Source organism: Indicator indicator, chromosome 32 (assembly GCF_027791375.1).
Source record: "Indicator indicator isolate 239-I01 chromosome 32, UM_Iind_1.1, whole genome shotgun sequence".
In the NCBI taxonomy this organism is placed as follows: domain Eukaryota; kingdom Metazoa; phylum Chordata; class Aves; order Piciformes; family Indicatoridae; genus Indicator; species Indicator indicator.
The window spans coordinates 381,838-399,449 of NC_072041.1; the positions used below are offsets into that span (position 1 = coordinate 381,838).

The 17,612-nt window shown below is 54.5% G+C and overlaps 1 protein-coding gene across 1 annotated transcript; it reads left to right on the plus strand.

Annotated features, from left to right (window-relative positions):
• The first annotated feature begins 903 nt into the window (after positions 1–903).
• Positions 904–15,798, plus strand: DNAJC11 (DnaJ heat shock protein family (Hsp40) member C11). The gene is made up of 16 exons (XM_054394948.1): positions 904–975; positions 3,557–3,686; positions 5,557–5,630; positions 6,779–6,880; positions 9,602–9,730; positions 10,299–10,421; positions 10,570–10,643; positions 11,339–11,528; positions 11,818–11,903; positions 12,231–12,347; positions 12,988–13,143; positions 13,417–13,486; positions 13,605–13,662; positions 14,258–14,400; positions 14,801–14,930; positions 15,506–15,798. The coding sequence occupies exons 1-16, from the start codon at positions 904–906 to the stop codon at positions 15,529–15,531; spliced, it is 1,680 nt and encodes a 559-aa protein (XP_054250923.1). The 3' UTR covers positions 15,532–15,798.
• The last annotated feature ends 1,814 nt before the right edge of the window (positions 15,799–17,612 follow it).

A 17,612-nucleotide genomic window follows, 5' to 3' on the forward strand; every position in this document is an offset into this window, starting at 1 on the left:
GAGTAACCTTCTGCTCACCTTCCTGCTCTGTGCCGCCAGAGGATTTCACCTCACGGCACTGCACCGCAACAGGCTGCACATCTCTCAGGGCACCTCTGTAAGTCAACCTGAGCGCCAGAAGCTCCTCAGCAAATGAAGGCACCTTGGGCACACAGCGGTGTGGGGCGACCCTCCTATGCCAGGCAAGCGTCTCCAGGGCATCGCCTGCGACTGCTGCCCCCGCAGAGAACGCGAGTGAGGGACAGCCTTTCTGCGGGGTCCACTCGAGGGCACGCAGCTAAGCCCCATAGCTGCTGTCCCGGAGCACAGCGGCGGGAGCCGCACGGCGCCGGCTCCACCGCAGACCAGACAAGCACCGCCGCGGGCAGCTTACTGAGGCCAGGGCACCGCCGCCAGCAGCTCGCCCTCCTTCGCGTACCACGGAACCTGACAGGGATCCTGATCGCCCGCTGGCCCCGGGGCCCAGCCCGCCGGCTGTCCCCACAGCCGCCGCTCGGCCCCGTCCCTGCCGAGCCGAATGCGCGGGCAAGAAGTGACCGCGGCGGGGAGAGACGCCGCCGGGCACCGTTGCCGCTCCTGCCTATCCTGCGCGTCCGGACGCCGCAGAGCGAACCTCAGAGAGGCAGTTCGAGGCGGACCGGACCGGACCGGGCCGGGCCACCCCTCCCGAGCACTCACCGCGGCAGCCCGCGCGCCGCTCCCGCCTCGCCTCCCGGCTGCCTGGGGCGGGCCCGGTCACTGCCCACTCATGCGCAGGCCGCCGGCTGGCCCGGGGCGCAGGCGCGAGCGCTCGGACCTCCGTGCCGCTAGGAGGCACTGCCAGGGGCACCACGCACCTCGAGCCTGCTCTCGCGCTGACTCCACGTCCCGGCGCGCGGCGGCGCGGGGTGAGAGGTCGGGAAGATGGCGGCGGCCTTGGGGGAGGAGGTGCCGGACAACGAGGACTATTACTCGCTGCTCAACGTGCGGCGGGAGGTGGGTCCAGTGCCGCCGACGGCGGGGAGTGGCAGCGAGCGGCGGGGCCGGGGGGCGGCGCGTGGAAGCGGGACCGAGCCGGTCGTGACCCCGGTGCCCGCATGGGCAGGCCGGGCCGCAGCCGCGGCCGATGCGGGACCCGGCGGACGGGAGCGGGGCTGCCTCAGCGCGACCTCCCCCTGCCCCGGAGCAGGGCTTCAGAAACCCGAACCGGGCCGTAGGGCTGCACGGGGCGTGCGCGGCTGGGTCTTTAGTGAAACGTTCTGATCTGGTGTCTCTCGTTGCTCCTAGGGCAGCTCAGCCTCAGACCCGTTCTTGCCTATGTCCGCGGCGTTCTTGCCTTTCTGGTGTGGACCTACTTGGTTTAGTCGCTGATGGGGGGCTTCCAAGCGTTTACAAATGGGAAACACCTAAACTGTTTTGCAGGCCGACGTTGTCATTAGACAAAGGGGAGCAGGGGTCCTCGATTTAATTTTTAAAAGTAGATCGGTAATGACTGGTGCAGTTTTGTCACACTAGAACAGTTTGGAACTTGATGGCAAGTAACGATTTTTTTCGGTAGTAATTATTAGGCAAATGGGCAAATATCTTAACGTGTAAACTGTGCTGGAGTTTGCCTTGTGAAATGCAGAGAGAGAGAGAGAGATCGTGTGTGTGAGCGTGCTGACTGTGCCAGCAGCTCGCTACAGACCAGGGCAGTCTGAGCTGCAGAGGCTAGCACTGCACGGCTGCTGCTGCCTCTGACAGAAGTTCAAGACTTAGAAGCAATTCAGTCTTATAGCTCTTTGGAGTTGGTGTCAGTCCTTGTGGCCTCCTGCATCTCTTTTGTGGAACTCTTAAGTGTTTCTGAAGCAAAACCATGGCCACAGCTGTCTGCAGCACCCCCAGCGCTGTGCAGCAGAGGTGCTCTTAGAAACGTGTTCAGGTGGGTTTTGTAACTCACCCCCCAAGCATCAGCAGCTGCGGCTGTGGAGGTTAAAAGAATTGCACAAGGGTTGTGACTGCTTGGGAAATTAACAGTGAAGGCTTAATTGTTAACTTAGTCAGGGACCAGAAAGTTCAGGTTTGGTACAGCAGGGAGACCCACTGAGAGTGGTCTGCAAGGGAGTCACTCCAGTGGGGAGTTGTAGCTGCTTTGCTCATTACCCCTTGCTAATTAAATTCAGTGGTACTGCCCTCATGGCAGTGGAGTGCAGCAAGCTGGCACTGCAGTGTGCTGAGCCAGTGTCTGCTGTGGCAGCTGAGCTTCAAAAGGGCAGGCACCGAACCTTGCAGAACACGCTGCAAGCAGAGCTTTGTTTGGTTGGGTGTACAAATGCTTCATCTTGGGTAGATTTCAATCCGCTGAGCGTGTGGAGGCATCTCTGAGGGTGAAATTAAGCTGTTTAAAGCCCAGGCAGAGAGGTGGGAGGCCTTTTAATTTTGATAATAAAAATGTAAGTTGCAGGTGATTACTGCTGGCCTCTGTATCCCATGGCTGCCCGGAGTGCTGCAGGCACTGCTGCAGCAGTTTGCAAGAGGCTATTGCTCATGAAGTACTGAACCAGTGACACGAGCTGTGCAGTGATGATGAAAGGCACAATCTTTATTGAACAGAGCATTTATGAAAAATGAAGCTGCTCATTTCTATGAGATAATCAATAGCACATTAAACCATACATCATTAGTTTGATTAAAGAAGTCTGGTTTAGAGCTCTGTGTTCCCCCTGCCTTCTCAGTACAAGGTAGTAAAAAGAGAGGAGCTGATCTGCAGCTGCCTTCTCAGGGCCAGCACATTTGGCAGGTCTGCTTTTGCTACATCATTTAGAAACCTCAAGATGAAATAGTGCAAACATGCAGAGAAAGCGTTGGCTCTAGGCCGTCCTGGATGGGTCTCTAGCGCTGGTGAAGGTGTAGGCATTTCCTTGGTGAAAACCCAGACTCGTGCCACAGGCTGGACAAAAGGTGCTACTTTAACAAGTGAACTTTTAGGGCCTTCATTTCCATGGTGAAAGCTTGGAAACTGTGAAAGCTCTAATCATGAGAGAGCGTTCAGAGCAAATAGAACAGGTGTCATCAAATTCTGTTAGCAGAAGCCATTTCCAGATACCCCTCCTGGTTCTGGGGGCTCTGTTCTTGCCTTCCAGCAGAAGGGATGATGTTGGCTTGGCAGAGGCCAGCAAGGACTCACTAAGTTGTTCCACTTATTTCACTCTGCATATTTCTGCTGCTGTGCAGCCAGGGAGTTCTGCCTCCTGCATCTGGGAGTCCATCCTTGGCTGGGCAGTGTTTTAAGGGGTTGGCTGGGAGCTCTGGGAGGCTGCTTGTGCTGCCTTGTGCCTTTTAGGGAAGTTCTGGCTGATTGTGGCTGCAAGGAGCAAAGAGCAGCTGCCAGGAAGAGCTGTTGCAGGGGTAAATAGTGTGGAGAGCACTGGTGTGCAGAACTCAACATTCCAGTGACTCGTGTCAGGAAACAAAAGTCCCCTCCTGACTTTTTGTGAGTGGAAGTAGTGCAATGGGATAGCTGAGGGACCACTCTCTTTGGGCTGGGAATGGCTTCTGAGGCAGCCTTGCTGTACTCTAACTGCCCTGTCCTGCTCAGGCCTCTCAGGAGGAGCTGAAGGCTGCCTACCGCCGGCTGTGCATGCTGTACCACCCCGACAAGCACCGGGACCCCGAGCTCAAGACACAAGCTGAGCGCCTCTTCAACCTGGTGCATCAGGCTTATGAAGGTCAGTGACAGCCTGCTGTGCAGAAAGGTTCCCAGGGGCTCTCTGGGAGCAGGGCGGTGACTTTGTGGGGACCATTAAAACTGCTGATAGTTAGTGCTGCTTTGTGCCCTGCTTCAGTCCTGTCTCAGAGCAGGGCAGTGTGAACTCTGCACTGAACGAGCTCTGGAGTGTCTCTCCTTTCCTGCATGCTCTAAATCACCTTTTCACCACTTCCCTGGCTGCTGAAAAGACGTCCACAAGAGACTGAAGAGCTTCTAACAGAAGGACAATGTCCTGTTTCAGACTGAGCTTCCAGAGTTTCTGCCCTGTCACCTGCTTGTGGTCTCTGTTGTTTTTCAGCAAGTTCTTCCCTGTGCTGACAGAGATGAGGAGAGTGGATTCACAGCAGTGAGAGGGGTTTGCCATCCAAGGATGCCAAAGCCCTTTGAAAACATTCTGAATTAAGCTGACATTTACTTAAATGCTGCTGTCACCACAGTAGTACCTGAGGCACAGGGGTGCCAGCTTGCAGCATTTGGCAGGGCTGGCAAGAAGGTGGCAGAGCTCTTCTGCACTCAAAATCTGGTGCTGGTGCTGGGGTCTAAAGAGAAACTAAAGCACAACGGTGAATAAATATTCTTCTATTAAACCTCAAAGATGAGCTAATGCTTTTGGTCTCCTCTTTCCTGAATGCTTCCAGCTGAGCTTGGTTGTGGCTGGAGCCTTTTACACTGTCCCTAGATAGGCCTTAGGACGTAGGGAAGATTTTGCTGGGGTCTCAGGTTGATGGCAGGGGAATGAAAATTCAGAGTGCTTCTGTAATTCCATTCCAGTGGTGGGGGTAGGTCTTACCTCAGGGTCTGCTTCCCCTCTGGACTCCTGGTTGGCTCTACCCTGCTCACTCAGTGCCAAACAGGAGTGTGATGTTTTCCACCCATAATTCTGAACAGCTGGAAAATAAGTCAGCTTCTGCCTGCTCTCTCCCCCTCCTCTTCCATCACACAAGAAGAGATGTATTTTATCAGGATTTATAAAAAGTAGTCTCTCCTGTGACATGTGGCAGGTTCAATACTCCTCAAGCAGTTCAGATCAAAGCTCAGCTACCGGGGCAAGGCTCTTGCCCTAGTAAACACCCCCAGCTCCCTGCAGGTTTCTCAGTTCCTGCACAGGCAGAAGAAATACCTGAGAAGGACAAAGCCAATCCTGGAGCCCTGTGGGGAACATGCTGCTGAGTTTTTCATTTCCTGGGTGTTCCTAAGGACAGCTGTGAGATGAGAACTGATGCATTTACCTGTGCCTTGCATTTAGAGAGGCTTCTGCAGTCTCCTGGTGCATTTTCTTTTCTCCACTGCACTGGGTGACTTCCGGGGAGGTTCCCATTGCCTCCATTTCTGCAGTTCCCCTGTAGCTCATGTGTGACCAGGCAGGAACTGCCTTTGGAAATGGCTTTGTTGGTGCTGGACAGGGATGGGGAGGAAGATGGAAGGTGAAGCAGAGTACCAAAGAGCTGTGAAGGCTGGACAGAGGTAGATGTCTTTGCTCCCCAGGTGTCCAGGGACTTGGGTGGCTAGGGGCTTGTGTCACCCTGCAGGCAGAGAAAGCAACATGGACGCCCAGCTGCATGCCCAGCTGGTCTGCATGCCCCTTCTGTGCTCTTTAGCTTTGCATTTTAGAAGTAAGGGGAAAAAGAATAGAATAATAATGCCCTGGGAGGAGAGGTCAGCCTGTGCTGTTCCCACAGCACGGGACAGCTGAGAGGGACTTGATGTGCAGATGAGCTCCATGCCTGAGGACCTGTGCCTGGATTCCAGATGACCCCAGTGTCTGGGTCTGAGATGGAGGAGCAGACCAAGCACTGAGTTCTATCCTCTCTTTCGGTTCTAACTTGCAGTGCTTAGTGATCCACAGACCAGAGCCATCTATGACATATATGGGAGGAGAGGACTGGAAATGGAAGGATGGGAGGTGAGAGAAATTTAGCACCTTGTGGCCTGTGGAACTGACTTGACCCACCCTTACCTGGCACTCTTGTGTGGAGCTGCTCTGACACCTTGATGGTAATGACTGCTGCTGGTTTGGAGGCCTTCTGCCTGAGTTACTTCTGTCTATCTCCACTGAGGCCATGGTGGAGTTTCAAAGAACACTTGGGGTTTTCACTTGACAAGAGAACAATCAACCTGACATTCAGAGTTCCCTAACAGGACATTACCCTGACAGGCAGCAGCTTTGTCACAGGCAACTGTGTCCTTATTGTCCACCCAGGCTCACATTGCCATCTGAACTTTTGTTTTCAGCATCAGCTACCCTCAGAGTCTGAAATTAGTTTTTCTTTCTGGGCTTTTTGGTTTGTTTTTTTTTCTGTTGTTGTGGGTTTGTTTTTTATGGGCTTTGAAAGGGAATTTGTCCATTGGTGGCTTTCCTGCTGCTGAGTTCCCTTGCTGGCTCCTGCCAGTCTTGGTTGATTGCACTGCACTGCTTGCTGCAGAATCACATTGGATTGGGTCAGCTCAGGACTAAGGTCAGGTTTGGAGTCAGCAGCAGGAGGTGGAGGGGTGGCAGCATGTAACAGTTCTGAGCTGCTTGTGGCAGACCTGATCCTATTCTGCAAGCCAAATCCAATCCTCTTTCCATGAATACCTAGAGCCATAGCTGTTTAAATCCCTGTTCCTGGGTGAGGTAAACGGAGGTGAATCAGTGCAGCCTACAATGACAGCACTCTCCTTCACTTTACTTCAGGCCAGATGCTTTCAGCCCCTCTCATTTTTTGATCTGCACCCAGCAGAGTTCATGGGTAGCTGTTGGCAAGGCTATGCTGCAGCCTCTTGGACTTGTGGGCTGAGAGCTCCTTACCTGGGGTTTGTCAGGACAACAGCAAGAACAAGACCATTTTCCCTCCTCTCAATGCACGAGGATTTCTCTCATGCCTGCCATTTGGTCTGGCCCAGGGTGTGGTTTCCAAGCTCTCAGTATTGAAACTGGTGCAGAGTGGTTCAGAGCAGCCAGAGGCGCAACACGGGGGTGTACCAGGTCAGGTGCCCTCTGTCCTATCAGCAGAGCAGTGCCCTGAGCATCCTCTTCATGGCAATCTTTGGTTTTCCTTTCTTTTTGAGCAGGTTGTGGAGAGGAAGAGAACCCCAGCTGAAATCAGAGAAGAATTTGAGCGTCTCCAGAGAGAGAGGGAAGAGAGAAGACTTCAACAGAGAACAAATCCAAAGGTGAGCTAAGACCTCATGCTGGTCCCGGGAGTGAATCCATGAAAGCTTGCTGGCAGGCAGGGGCTGATGGACCTGGGTGAAGGGCTCCAGCAAGCAGCCCCCTCCAGGTGCTCACCCTGAGCCAGTGCCTCTGCCTGGTTTCAACCTGCAGTTTCTCTGGACAGTGTGAGGGAAGCAGCTCACTCTTGGGGTTGTGACCCTCCAGGGAAAGCTGTGCTCTGTTTGCCTTTCAAGCATGCAGGGGCAAAACATCCTTCAGCAATTCCAGGAGGTTTGAGCTAACTGAAATGTTCAGGATCCCTTTCCAGGTATTCCAAATACACTGAAACTCCCTGCAGCTCCCTTCAACACTGCTGTGGTGTCACCACAAAGCAGGGAGATATTCTGCTGACAACTTTATCTGGGCAGGAAGGGATCTCTGCCTGCCCCAGAACAGGCAGGTCAGACTGTCTGCTGGAGATGGGGTGCTAGGGATCAGGGCATGCTTCTCTCCACCTCCTGCTTCTCTGGCACTTCAGGAATTTGACATTTGGATCTGGGAACCTCGCCATGGCTGCCAGCAGGAAACAGCAGAGCCCAGCCTCTGTCCTGGGATAAAATCAGGCATCTGGGTGTTTGCAGCAACTGCTGCCTGGCAGCCTGTGGAAGAGCCACTGCAGGCAGTGCTCCTGTGGGGTGGGGCAGTGCAGCTGTGATCCTATCAGAGCCCAGCATGGGGCAGCTGAGCACTCCCAGCACGCTGTCAGCTCCAGTGAGGTAAAGCACTTTACCCAGAGCTGCTGAGCAATAACCAGATGCAGGCAATTGGCAGGGTTGGGTCATAGAATCATAGAATCAGTTGGAAAGGACCACAATGATCATCTAGTTCCAACCTCCCTGCCAAGGGCAAGGACACCTCACACTAGGTTCCAGCCTATCCTTGCTTTTAGAGCTGTGTTTCTGCTTCCAGAGACGTGCAGAAGGGTTGAAAAGTCCATGGCTTGATTGAGAACTGCTTCCAGTTAGGAGAAATTAAATCCCTGATGCTCCTGCTGTGGAAGGTCAGCATCCAGGAGATGCAGGTTCTTCAGGGCAGAGTCTGTCACAGCTTCCAGATGTCTCCTTCCAGAAATTAAATCCCTGAGGAAAAGAGGCAAGGAGGGAGTGTCTTCTTCTCTGGCATACCTCAGAATTCCAGCAGGGAAGCCTTTTTTGTGTTCACAGGACAGCATAGAAAAGTGATGTTAAAAGATGGCGCCAGAGCACAGCTGTGGTGGCTCTGTGGTGGTTCCTGCCCTGCTGAGTGGGCACACACTGCAGCACCATCAGCATCTGAGCAGAGCTCTTCAGCTTTTGCCTGCTGCTCTTCCTTGGAGAGGGCTTTTCCATCCACAGTGCTGCTAGCAGGTGGCTGCTGGGGAGCTGGGAGCAGCAGCTCTCTGGTGGCACAGGGGTGCTGCCCCTCACGGGCACTATTTTTATCTTTACCATCTGTTGCTTTTCCTATGCTTGTGTCTGAGCCAGTTTCTGTGCCAGGGTCTATAGACCTCAGGGTGTTCCCCTGCTTGGTAGGAGGTGGAATGTCCACACAGACTCCACCACTGGCTCCAGCAAAAGGCAGCTAAACAGAAGGTGTGTGGAGGAGCTGGGGAGGGAATGGAGGGTCTCCTCTGGGTAGCTTTGGTGGGTGCACACAGACAGGGTCAGCTGTTTCCATTGATTGTTGGCAGGGACAACTAGAGGTGTGAAAAAGGAAATCATAAGCTTTGGAGTGTGGCTGAAAGACATCAGGAATGTGAGTGGCCCTTGGTGCACCTTTCCAAGGGGCACAGCAGTGTGGTCCGGTGAGCACAGCATGCTGAAGTTCCCTCACCAGGGATTTTTCAGTGCACATTCCTGAGACAGCTGATGATGATACTCGGGACTCAGTTGAGACAGTTGGGACAGGCAGTTCTCTGTCTTCTGCCATTCATATTCAGCACACTTACTACTCTGTTTGTTATCACTTGTTTAAAAATGTTTAACTTGGAGTCTCAAGTTGCAGTCTGGCAAAGGCTCTGGGCTGAACGTGGTGCTGCACATGGAAAGCCTCTTTCCATGCTGCCTCTGTTAGCAAAGGTCTTGGGTTTTACAATTCCATGAATTGAAGAGCATCAGGGGAAGTGGAAAGAGTTCTCTCGCACAGCCCAACTTAGGAGAGGACTGAAACTGAAAAAGTCTGGAGAGCAGATTCCTTGAAGGTGACTTTGTCTTCTGCATGAAGGCTGGGAGCTCGTCCTTGGCGCTGCCACAAACAGAAGGATGAGAGTAACTGCTTTGAAATTCACTGCAGCCTGCCAGGAATGGCCTGTAAACAGCTGGGGCACAGCCCCCAGCCAGAGCTCTGCTGGAAGTGATCCTGGCTGCTGCTGCTAAAGTACTATGCTATAGTAAAATAAAGTACTATAGCTAAAGGCTATGAGAAGAGGTCAGGAATCTCCATAGCAAAGTTGGGAGCCCAACCAAAGAGAAGTGTTGGGTCCTGTCAGACTCTGCAGTTCTTTCTGCACTTAGGGCTCACATCTGCTGAGTGCTTTGCTTTGCTTTGCTTTGCTTTGCCTGGGATGCTGAGAAATGTATTTTAGGGTAGAAAAGGTAATTGCAGAACAGAAGTTCCCCAGAATGTCATCAAGCACAAAGCTGGGTTGGCTGGCTGGCCTGTGGCTGTTGGGGGTTTTAGTGCTCCTGTCCCTTGCTCCTCAGGGAACAATCAGTGTTGGCATAGATGCCACCGACCTCTTCGATCGCTACGATGAGGAATACGAGGGTGTGCCTGGGAGCGGCTTCCCGCAGATCGAGATCAACAAGATGCACATCTCCCAGTCCATCGAGGTGAGGGGCAGACACTGCTGGGGTGGGGAGCAGGGCCTGGGCCATGGGGGTGAGGGGCAAACCCTGCTGGAGTGAGGAGCAGGGCCTGGGCCAGAGCAGCCAAACACAAACCCTGGCTAGGGGCCCCCACCATGGTATGGGGAAGGATGTGGCTGCCAGCATGGCTGGGTCCAGCAGGGCTGTGTTGACCACAGAGCCTGCATTGGTGGCAGCCATGGTGCTGCCTTTCTGCTGGCAGGGAGGCTCCATCACTGCACTGCAGCATTCAGTGTGTGAGAATGAACAGTGCCCACTCCTGGGGTAAGGAAGAGGAGGGGGAGAGGTTTCTCTCTTCAGGAGGGCTGAAGACAGTCTGCTGGTGAGCTTAGAAGGCTTTGGAGCTCAGGGTCAGGACTCAAAATTTAGGGCAAAGGTGGCCATGTCTGGATCAAACCCCTGGACTTGGTGGCAGACAAGGAGGCAGCTGGAGTGTTAGCTGCCTCTGTTCTTGCACTCTGCAGTCAGGGCTGTGTCCTTGCAGGACAGGCATTGGATCACAGCAATTGGTAACAGTCCATCCATTTTCCAGGCACCACTGACTGCCACGGACACAGCAATCTTATCTGGTAACCTTTCCACCCAGAATGGGAATGGAGGTGGCTCAATCAATGTTGCTCTGAGACGAGTGACGTCTGCCAAGGGCTGGGGCGAGGTAAGAGGACGATACCCAGGCTGCTCCATTAGCTGCCCTGTGTTTGTTCTTTCTAGGGAGCTTAGCCCTGTTTCACCTCTCATTTTCTACATTCTGTAGAAGGTGGAGGTGTTTTCTTCTAACAGTTTGGCATTGTGCATTTAAACAGCTGGAGTTTGGAGCAGGAGACCTTCAGGGACCTCTCTTCGGCCTGAAGATATTCCGTAACCTTACACCACGATGGTAAATAGCAGCCAAGGAGCCAACGTTACCACCCCACACTGTGTGCCTTGGGTCTGCTTGACCTTGTCATGGATTCTTGACACTTGAGGCCACCACAGCAACAGGAGTGTGCTGCAGGGGGCTCTTATGGGGCTCCCATGTGTGACAGCCACAGAGGAGAGGAGATGTCCTGTTTGAGGGCAGCAATGCCAAACTGGCTGCTAGTGTGGTGTCTGTTTCCAGATGAGGAGAGGCCTCAGGCTGCAAAGGAGAGTGCAAAGTCAGGGCTGTGATTGAAGCCATTTGTTGGTGCCAGCATAGACATCCTTGGGTTTATCTTCTCATTCAGTGAGGGAGCTCCTCAGAGCTCCTACTGGAATCTTCTTGAGTCCCTTAGTGATGGTTTCTAGAGCTGATGCTTGAGAGTCATTAAGCAGCAGGGCTGCTCTCTTCCAGCAGCCAAGCCTGCTTCCTCCCCGCTAGCCCAGGGCTGTGTCTGCCAGGGGCAGGAAGGTTAAAGGTGGCACAGCCCCAGGAACCAGGGCATGATCCTGCCCTTCTGGGTCGTGCTGGGGTCAGCACAGCCTGGTTGAGTTTGGAGCTTTTCCTGGAGCCCTCTTCGCAGATTAGTCACCACCTGCTGCGCCAGACTCCTGGGACAGGCAGCGTGAGGCCCCCATGCCCTGACCTGATGAGGCTTTGCTTTTCCATCCCAGCTTCATCACCACCAACTGTGCCCTGCAGTTCTCGTCCCGCGGGGTGCGCCCCGGCCTCACCATGGTGCTGGCTCGGCACCTGGACAGGAACACCATGGGGTACCTGCAGTGGCGCTGGGGCCTGCAGTCAGCCATGAACACCAGCCTGGTGCGTGACACCAAGAGCAGCCACTTCACCCTGGCCTTGCAGGTGAGCCTCCTGCTGCTGCTGCGTCCCAGCACTGCTTGGCCTGGCCTTCGAGCCCCAGTGGTTGGTGCTGTCATGGGTGAACTGTGGCAGAGGTGAGTGCTGCCCTGGGCACAAGGGTCTGCAGCCACTGCTGGCATTGCCAGGGTGGATCAGCTTAGATGGTGGTCAGGGCACGCAGCACAGACTGCAGAGAGTGCTGGCAGTGATGAGCAAGTGGCAAGCATGGTTCTGCTTTCTGTGCCACTTAAAGGATAAGAAAGGAAGGCCAAGGGTCTCTTTCCTCTTTCAGCTGGGAATCCCCCACTCTTTCATGATGGTCAGTTACCAGCATAAGTTTCAGGATGAGGATCAAACACGAGTGAAAGGCTCTCTCAAGTAAGTGTGCAAGAGGAAACTCCTGCTGCAGACTTCCAGGTTCCACACACATCAAATGCTTCTGTGGGAATCTGCTCTGCATTCATTCAATCTGCAAATGCTGATGTGGATGTCCTGGAAGCTCAGCTCTATATGCATCTTCAGACAGGTGGAACTTAAATACCTGTGTGTGATAGAAAGCCAGAAGCTTTTCTAGGCCATTCAGTGCTTTACAAGCTGACAAGGCTGAGCTAACCTGGCAGATAACCAGTGAGCTGCCCAGTAGCCACCAGCTGCTGCACGCAGATGGATTTCAGGCTTTACCAGTTTTTGCTTCTGTCTTTGCAGGGCAGGTTTCTTTGGGACCATAGTGGAGTATGGAGCAGAGAGGAAGATTTCCAGGCACAGCGTTTTAGGAGCCACTGTCAGTGTTGGTGTTCCCCAAGGAGTGTCTCTCAAAATCAAGTCAGTGCAAGATTCCAGCCCATAGTCTGCATCAGTCTATTTGCAGTGCTGAGGTGGGCAGGTCCCAGTCCTAGGGCAGGGACATTGATGTGGACACAGGGGCATTGATGTGTCACCAGCAAGGGCTGCAGCTGCCCTCACCTCTGATACAGGTGGTGCACATGGAAGCAGTGTGAGCCTTCTGCTGTGTCACTCTGAGCCACCTCTGCCAGAACTTTGTGTGCATCCCAGAGTGCTGAGTGCAGCACAGCAAAGCCTGGGGAGCAGAAGGAAGGCTTCCAAAGGCAGCAGGAGCAGAACTAGGTCTGACTGCAGCCTGTGTCTGTGGCATTGCACACGAGGACACACACCTGTGACTGGTGGGGGTGCTTGTGCTGTTGGTGCCCTTCCCTGGTGAAATTAATCACTAAATAAATCCTCCTAAGATTAAAACTGCACTTTGGGATGGTCAGATACTGTCATAAGAGCTGTTCTGCATACCAGCCTGGCTGTGGGTGTTGTCAGCTGGCTCTTACCTTTATGGTGGTTTGGTTTGTTGGATTTTTACCTTTCTGAGCTCATTTCTGCTTTGGTTCCACAGATGCTCAGCAAAGGGCACAGCTCTGCTTTCCCTCTGACCTGTCTCTCTCCTTTGCTCCAGGTTGAACAGGGCCAGCCAGACCTATTTCTTCCCCGTGCACCTAACAGATCAGCTGCTTCCCAGTGCTGTGTTCTATGCCACTGTGGGACCTCTAGTTATCTACTTTGCCATGCACAGGCTGATCATCAAACCCTACCTCAGGGCACAAAAGGAGAGGTGAGTTCCAGTTTTGAGATCAGAGCTGGCAAGTCCCACTCAGGTGCTCTGGGAGCCTGCTGCTAAGGCCTCTAGCTGAGGCACTGTGGTTTGCTGCCTCACCAGAGCTGACAACTTCTGGGAGCCTACAAAAATAGCTTGACTTGTGGAGAGGAAACTTAAACCTGGGGTGGTTTGTGTGAGGCTGTGGGTCGGTGTCCCTGGGGTGGGTAAGCAGGCATCTGAGTGCCCTCCCCTGCACAGAGCTGAGCTGGGTTGGCTTCCTCACGGCAGGGAGCTGGAGAAGCAGAGGGAGAGCACAGCCAGCGACATCCTTCAGAAGAAGCAGGAGGCCGAGGCTGCGGTGAGTTGCTCCCATAAGGACTTCTCCCTCTGTGCTGGGGGTTGCCCCTGCCCTGGGCACTGCTGCTGATGCCCTGCCCGTGCCGTGGGCACTGATGCTCTGCCCCTGCCTGCCCCAGGTGCGGCTGATGCAGGAGTCTGTCCGCAGGATCATCGAAGCGGAGGAAGCCAGGATGGGTAAGGATGGCAACGCTGCTGCCTTGTTCCACAGGCTGGGGGACAGGAAGGAACAGCAAAAGGCTGGGTGGTGTCTCCGTTTCCACTGCTAACCAAGCACAGTGTTGTGGAGTGGGGAAGTTCCATGGGGACTGGGCTTCTGGTACCTGAGCTTAGGTAGGGATCCTGTAAACATTGTCCGCTGTGAGGTGGATCAGGCTGAGGACAAGAGGCTGCATTCAGCTTTCCCCAGCAGAGGTATCTGTAAATGTGTGCAAAAGTTTCAGCCTGAGGTTTAGGTTTCACTGGTCTTTAGGTTAGAGAGTTTGCTCCTGGATCATAATGGAAACACGGTTCCTGATGTTTGTTAGCAGTTTCCAGGAGAGTTCCCAAGTGAGCTGACACCCATGTGGACTGCCTCAGCAGGGTGGCACTGAGGTCCTGCCTTGTGCCAGTGCTGGAGATTGTTAGCAAGAACTCAGGCAGGAAAGGTTCTGTCTGGAGAAGCATGGGTGCAGGCAAGGAAAGTGCAGACATCAGTGAAAGCAGAGAAGCTGCTGGGCTTGCTGGGGCTGGGCACAGCCTCAGCAGAGCTGTGGTTTGCTGGGCACTGCAGGTCTGATCGTGGTGAACGCCTGGTACGGGAAGTTCGTGAATGACAACAGCAGGAGGAACGAGAAGGTGAAGGTGATCGACGTGACTGTGCCCCTGCAGTGCCTCGTGAAGGACTCCAAGCTCATCCTGACAGAGGCCTCCAAGGTACACAGCTGTTGGCATCTGACTCCATTGTGACTGAAGCCTGTGCTGCCCTGCCAGGGCGCTTCTCCCTTGGCTTGCAGCTGGTGATGAAGCTGCAGGAGCCATTGGCACACCAAGTGTTAAGCTCAGGGAGCTTCTGTTTGTCTGGGCATTTCCAGTGCCCCAGACACAGCATCTCCGTATTTGCAGTGCGGGCCTGTGTGTGTCAGACTCTGGGGCTCAACACCAGAACCTTCCTAGCCCTCAGCCTCAGTCTGAGCTGATTCCTTAGCTCCTTGTCTCATCCCATTGGCAAAATCCCTCTCTTGATTTAGTCCCACCTCATTCTGACACTAAGCAATGCTTGTGCTCAGCTGAAGAGCTGTGAGAGTCCTCTCGGTCTGTCCTTTCCTGGTTCCAGGTTGGGCTGCCAGGTTTCTACGACCCCTGTGTGGGTGAGGAGAAGAGTTTGAAAGTGCTTTACCAGTTCCGAGGGGTTCTGCACCAGGTGATGTCAGCTGACAACGAGGCCCTCAGGATACCCAAGCAGTGTGAGTAGCAAGGAGCACCCTGCTGCTGCCTTCAGCTGTGGAGCTCTGGGGTTCAGCACTGGGGTTACTGGAATGGCCTGACTGTGATAGCCCTCTGGAGAGCTCAGCAGCACCCCTGCAGCTGTTCACACCACCCAGCACGAGAGATCACACTGGAGCTAGGAGCTGCTGGTGTCCCTGCAGGCAGTTCACAGTATCAGCCTGCCCTGTCTGGGCTGAAGGGAGTGTGGGAGGGCAAGCTGGAGGCCTGCTCCACATTGCTGCCTCATCCCCATTTGTCTCTGAACATTTTCCCTGCCAGAGGAATGTGAAACCAGTGTCCACCAGGGAGTAGCTTTACTAGCACCCTTACACTGGCACCCCTACAGCCTGGGGCTGGCACAAGGCTGCAAACTCCCCAGCCCAATTTAAGAGGCACATCCCACTTAACAAAGCTCTCCTGGGGTACCTCGGAGGTGCCCACAAATTAACTGGCAGCCAGAGATGTTCTGCCAGCCCCTGGCGTGGAGGAAGGCTGGAGGCAGGCTGTGCCTGGCCCTAGAGTGGTGTCCATCAGCTGTTGTTGTCTCTGGCAGCTCACAGGATCGATGCTGATGGCTAACATGGGGGCAGCGCAGCTGTTACAGAGCCTGGGGCAGCGCCACCTGCAACCCCCCTGGGCGCTGCCACCTTCAGCAGAGACATTTTGATCCTTACTCTCCGTGTGGCAGGTGGTGCCCTGCCAGCTGTGTTAGGAGACAGGAGAGCAGCTGCTTGCCCAGGTGGCTCCAAGGCATTCCTGCCCTGCGTTGTGGTAACAATAAAGAGAGTGACTCGGAGTGCGCCGTGCTTTCTGCCAGGGCATGTGGGCGGGCACCGGGCACCACTCTTTGCCAGGGCCCTCCTCAGCCAGCTGACACAGGCTGGGCACTCTCCTCTGCCCCGAGGAGGGAAGAAGACCTGTTGTGGGCCTCACTTGCTCACATGCTGCCCAGGATAGGTAAGGTACCACCACTTCTGCTCTGATGAGCTGCCACGTGCCAGCTGCAGCTCCTCTAGGACCGGTGGCTGGCAGGGTCATCCCAAACTCCAGAATCAGAGTGGATCTGAGAGCAGCCAGAGCTCAGCTTCTAGTGTGGCTCTGTGCCACTTCCAGAGCAGAGCCATCTTGAAAGTGTGGAGGCTGCTGGCTGAGCAGTGGTGCCTTGGGCATGGTGCCACCCTGCACTGGGGCAAGGTGGGAGGGAAGGAGCCCTCCCCAGCACAGCTCTGAGGGCTTAGAGGGTTTGGGTCTGACTGAGCAGGGCAGACAGAGCACAGCCTTCAGCAAGGCCAGAGAGCCCTGAGCAGCAGCAGGCATTGCTCTGCCCTGTACCAGCACTAGGGCCCCACCAGGATTCACCTGACAGCAGAGGGCAAGGAACAGCTGCTCCAGAGAGCCGGGGGTACCCTTCAGCACCTAACAGGGATGGGACGCAGCCCCTGGCAGCATGCCTGCAGCATTGTCTTGCTGCCACCTGGCACACTCCTGCACACCAGTAAAGCAGAAGCACAGACTCCAGAGGTCAGGGTAAAACAAAGTCATTGTTCACTTGTTTCACATTTAAGGAAAAAACATGGCTCATTAAAACAGTTTTAATGAAAAAATAAAGTTCTGGAGTAAGCTCTCATTGTACATGGGTGAAGTGATGAACAAAAAGGGAGATGTCGGTTTGTCTCTGCTGCTGTCGTAACTCACTGGGAGTATCAGACACCATCTGCTGGAAAGGTCACAGCAAGAGTCACAGCACAGCAGCCACCTCTGACAAGGGCCCAGGACCCCTCTTCTCCCATGACAGCTTCAGGAACATGTCCACCAAGGTCCAGCTGAACTGCAGCTGCTGTAAACAGATTTTCAGAGCAGGTCCAACCCTTAGGCAGCTCAGGACCAGGATCCTCCCACATCTTTCTGTTTGCAGATCGAAATGGCAGCATTTGAGAACTTTGGTTATTTTTCTGGCTGCAGAGAACAGTCCAGCAGCCACTGGGGCAAGTCTTTGGCAAACTTCTTGGCAGTTCCATGCAGCTTCTGGAAGGCGGCACACCACAGCATGGGCTGAAGGTTTTACAGAAGCTGGAGCTGGTGTTCAGAACCCAGAGGCAGCTGTGGCAGCTCGGTGAAACAGGATCTTGATGAAGACGGGACAGAAGGACAGCTACAGGCTTGTCTGCCTGCAGCCTCGGCAGCCCCAGAGCAGACGGCTGAAGGAGGGTACCTGGCATGCTGGGAAGCCCCACGGCCTCTCCCAGGACACAGCTCCTGAGCTGGCACTCTTGGCACTGTGGTGGGCCCAGAGGGTGCAGCTGCAGCAGAGACATGGGCATCTTGCTGCCAGCACAGCCAGTGCTATGGAGCAATCTCCAGCCAGAGTACTCTGCTCAGCCAGGGCTGCAGGGAACACCTCGAAACAAGTGATGCTCAGTGCTTATCTGTTTGCTCTTTGAGGAGCACTGCTGCCGCTGCCATGGCCTTGGGATGAGCCTTGACTCCCTGCCACGTTTCTGAGCAGACTTCTCTGGGGTTGCGGCGCTAGGAAGGCCTGGTGAGGGGCCCTGCAAGCAGGGCCCTTGGCACTCACCTCCCCTGCAGCAGATGGACCCTCACTGTGCTTCACCTCGCAGCCTGCCTTGGCTTTGTCCCTGCAGCTGGCAACCAACAGGGTA

Excerpts from the sequence above, each read along its gene's own strand:
- DNAJC11 (XM_054394948.1), top strand. The coding sequence starts at position 904 with ATGGCGGCGGCCTTGGGGGAGGAGGTGCCGGACAACGAGGACTATTAC. Across the intron at positions 6,881-9,601 it reads AACAGAGAACAAATCCAAAG|GGAACAATCAGTGTTGGCAT; the intron begins GTGAGCTAAGAC and ends CTTGCTCCTCAG. Across the intron at positions 14,931-15,505 it reads CCTCAGGATACCCAAGCAGT|CTCACAGGATCGATGCTGAT; the intron begins GTGAGTAGCAAG and ends TGTCTCTGGCAG.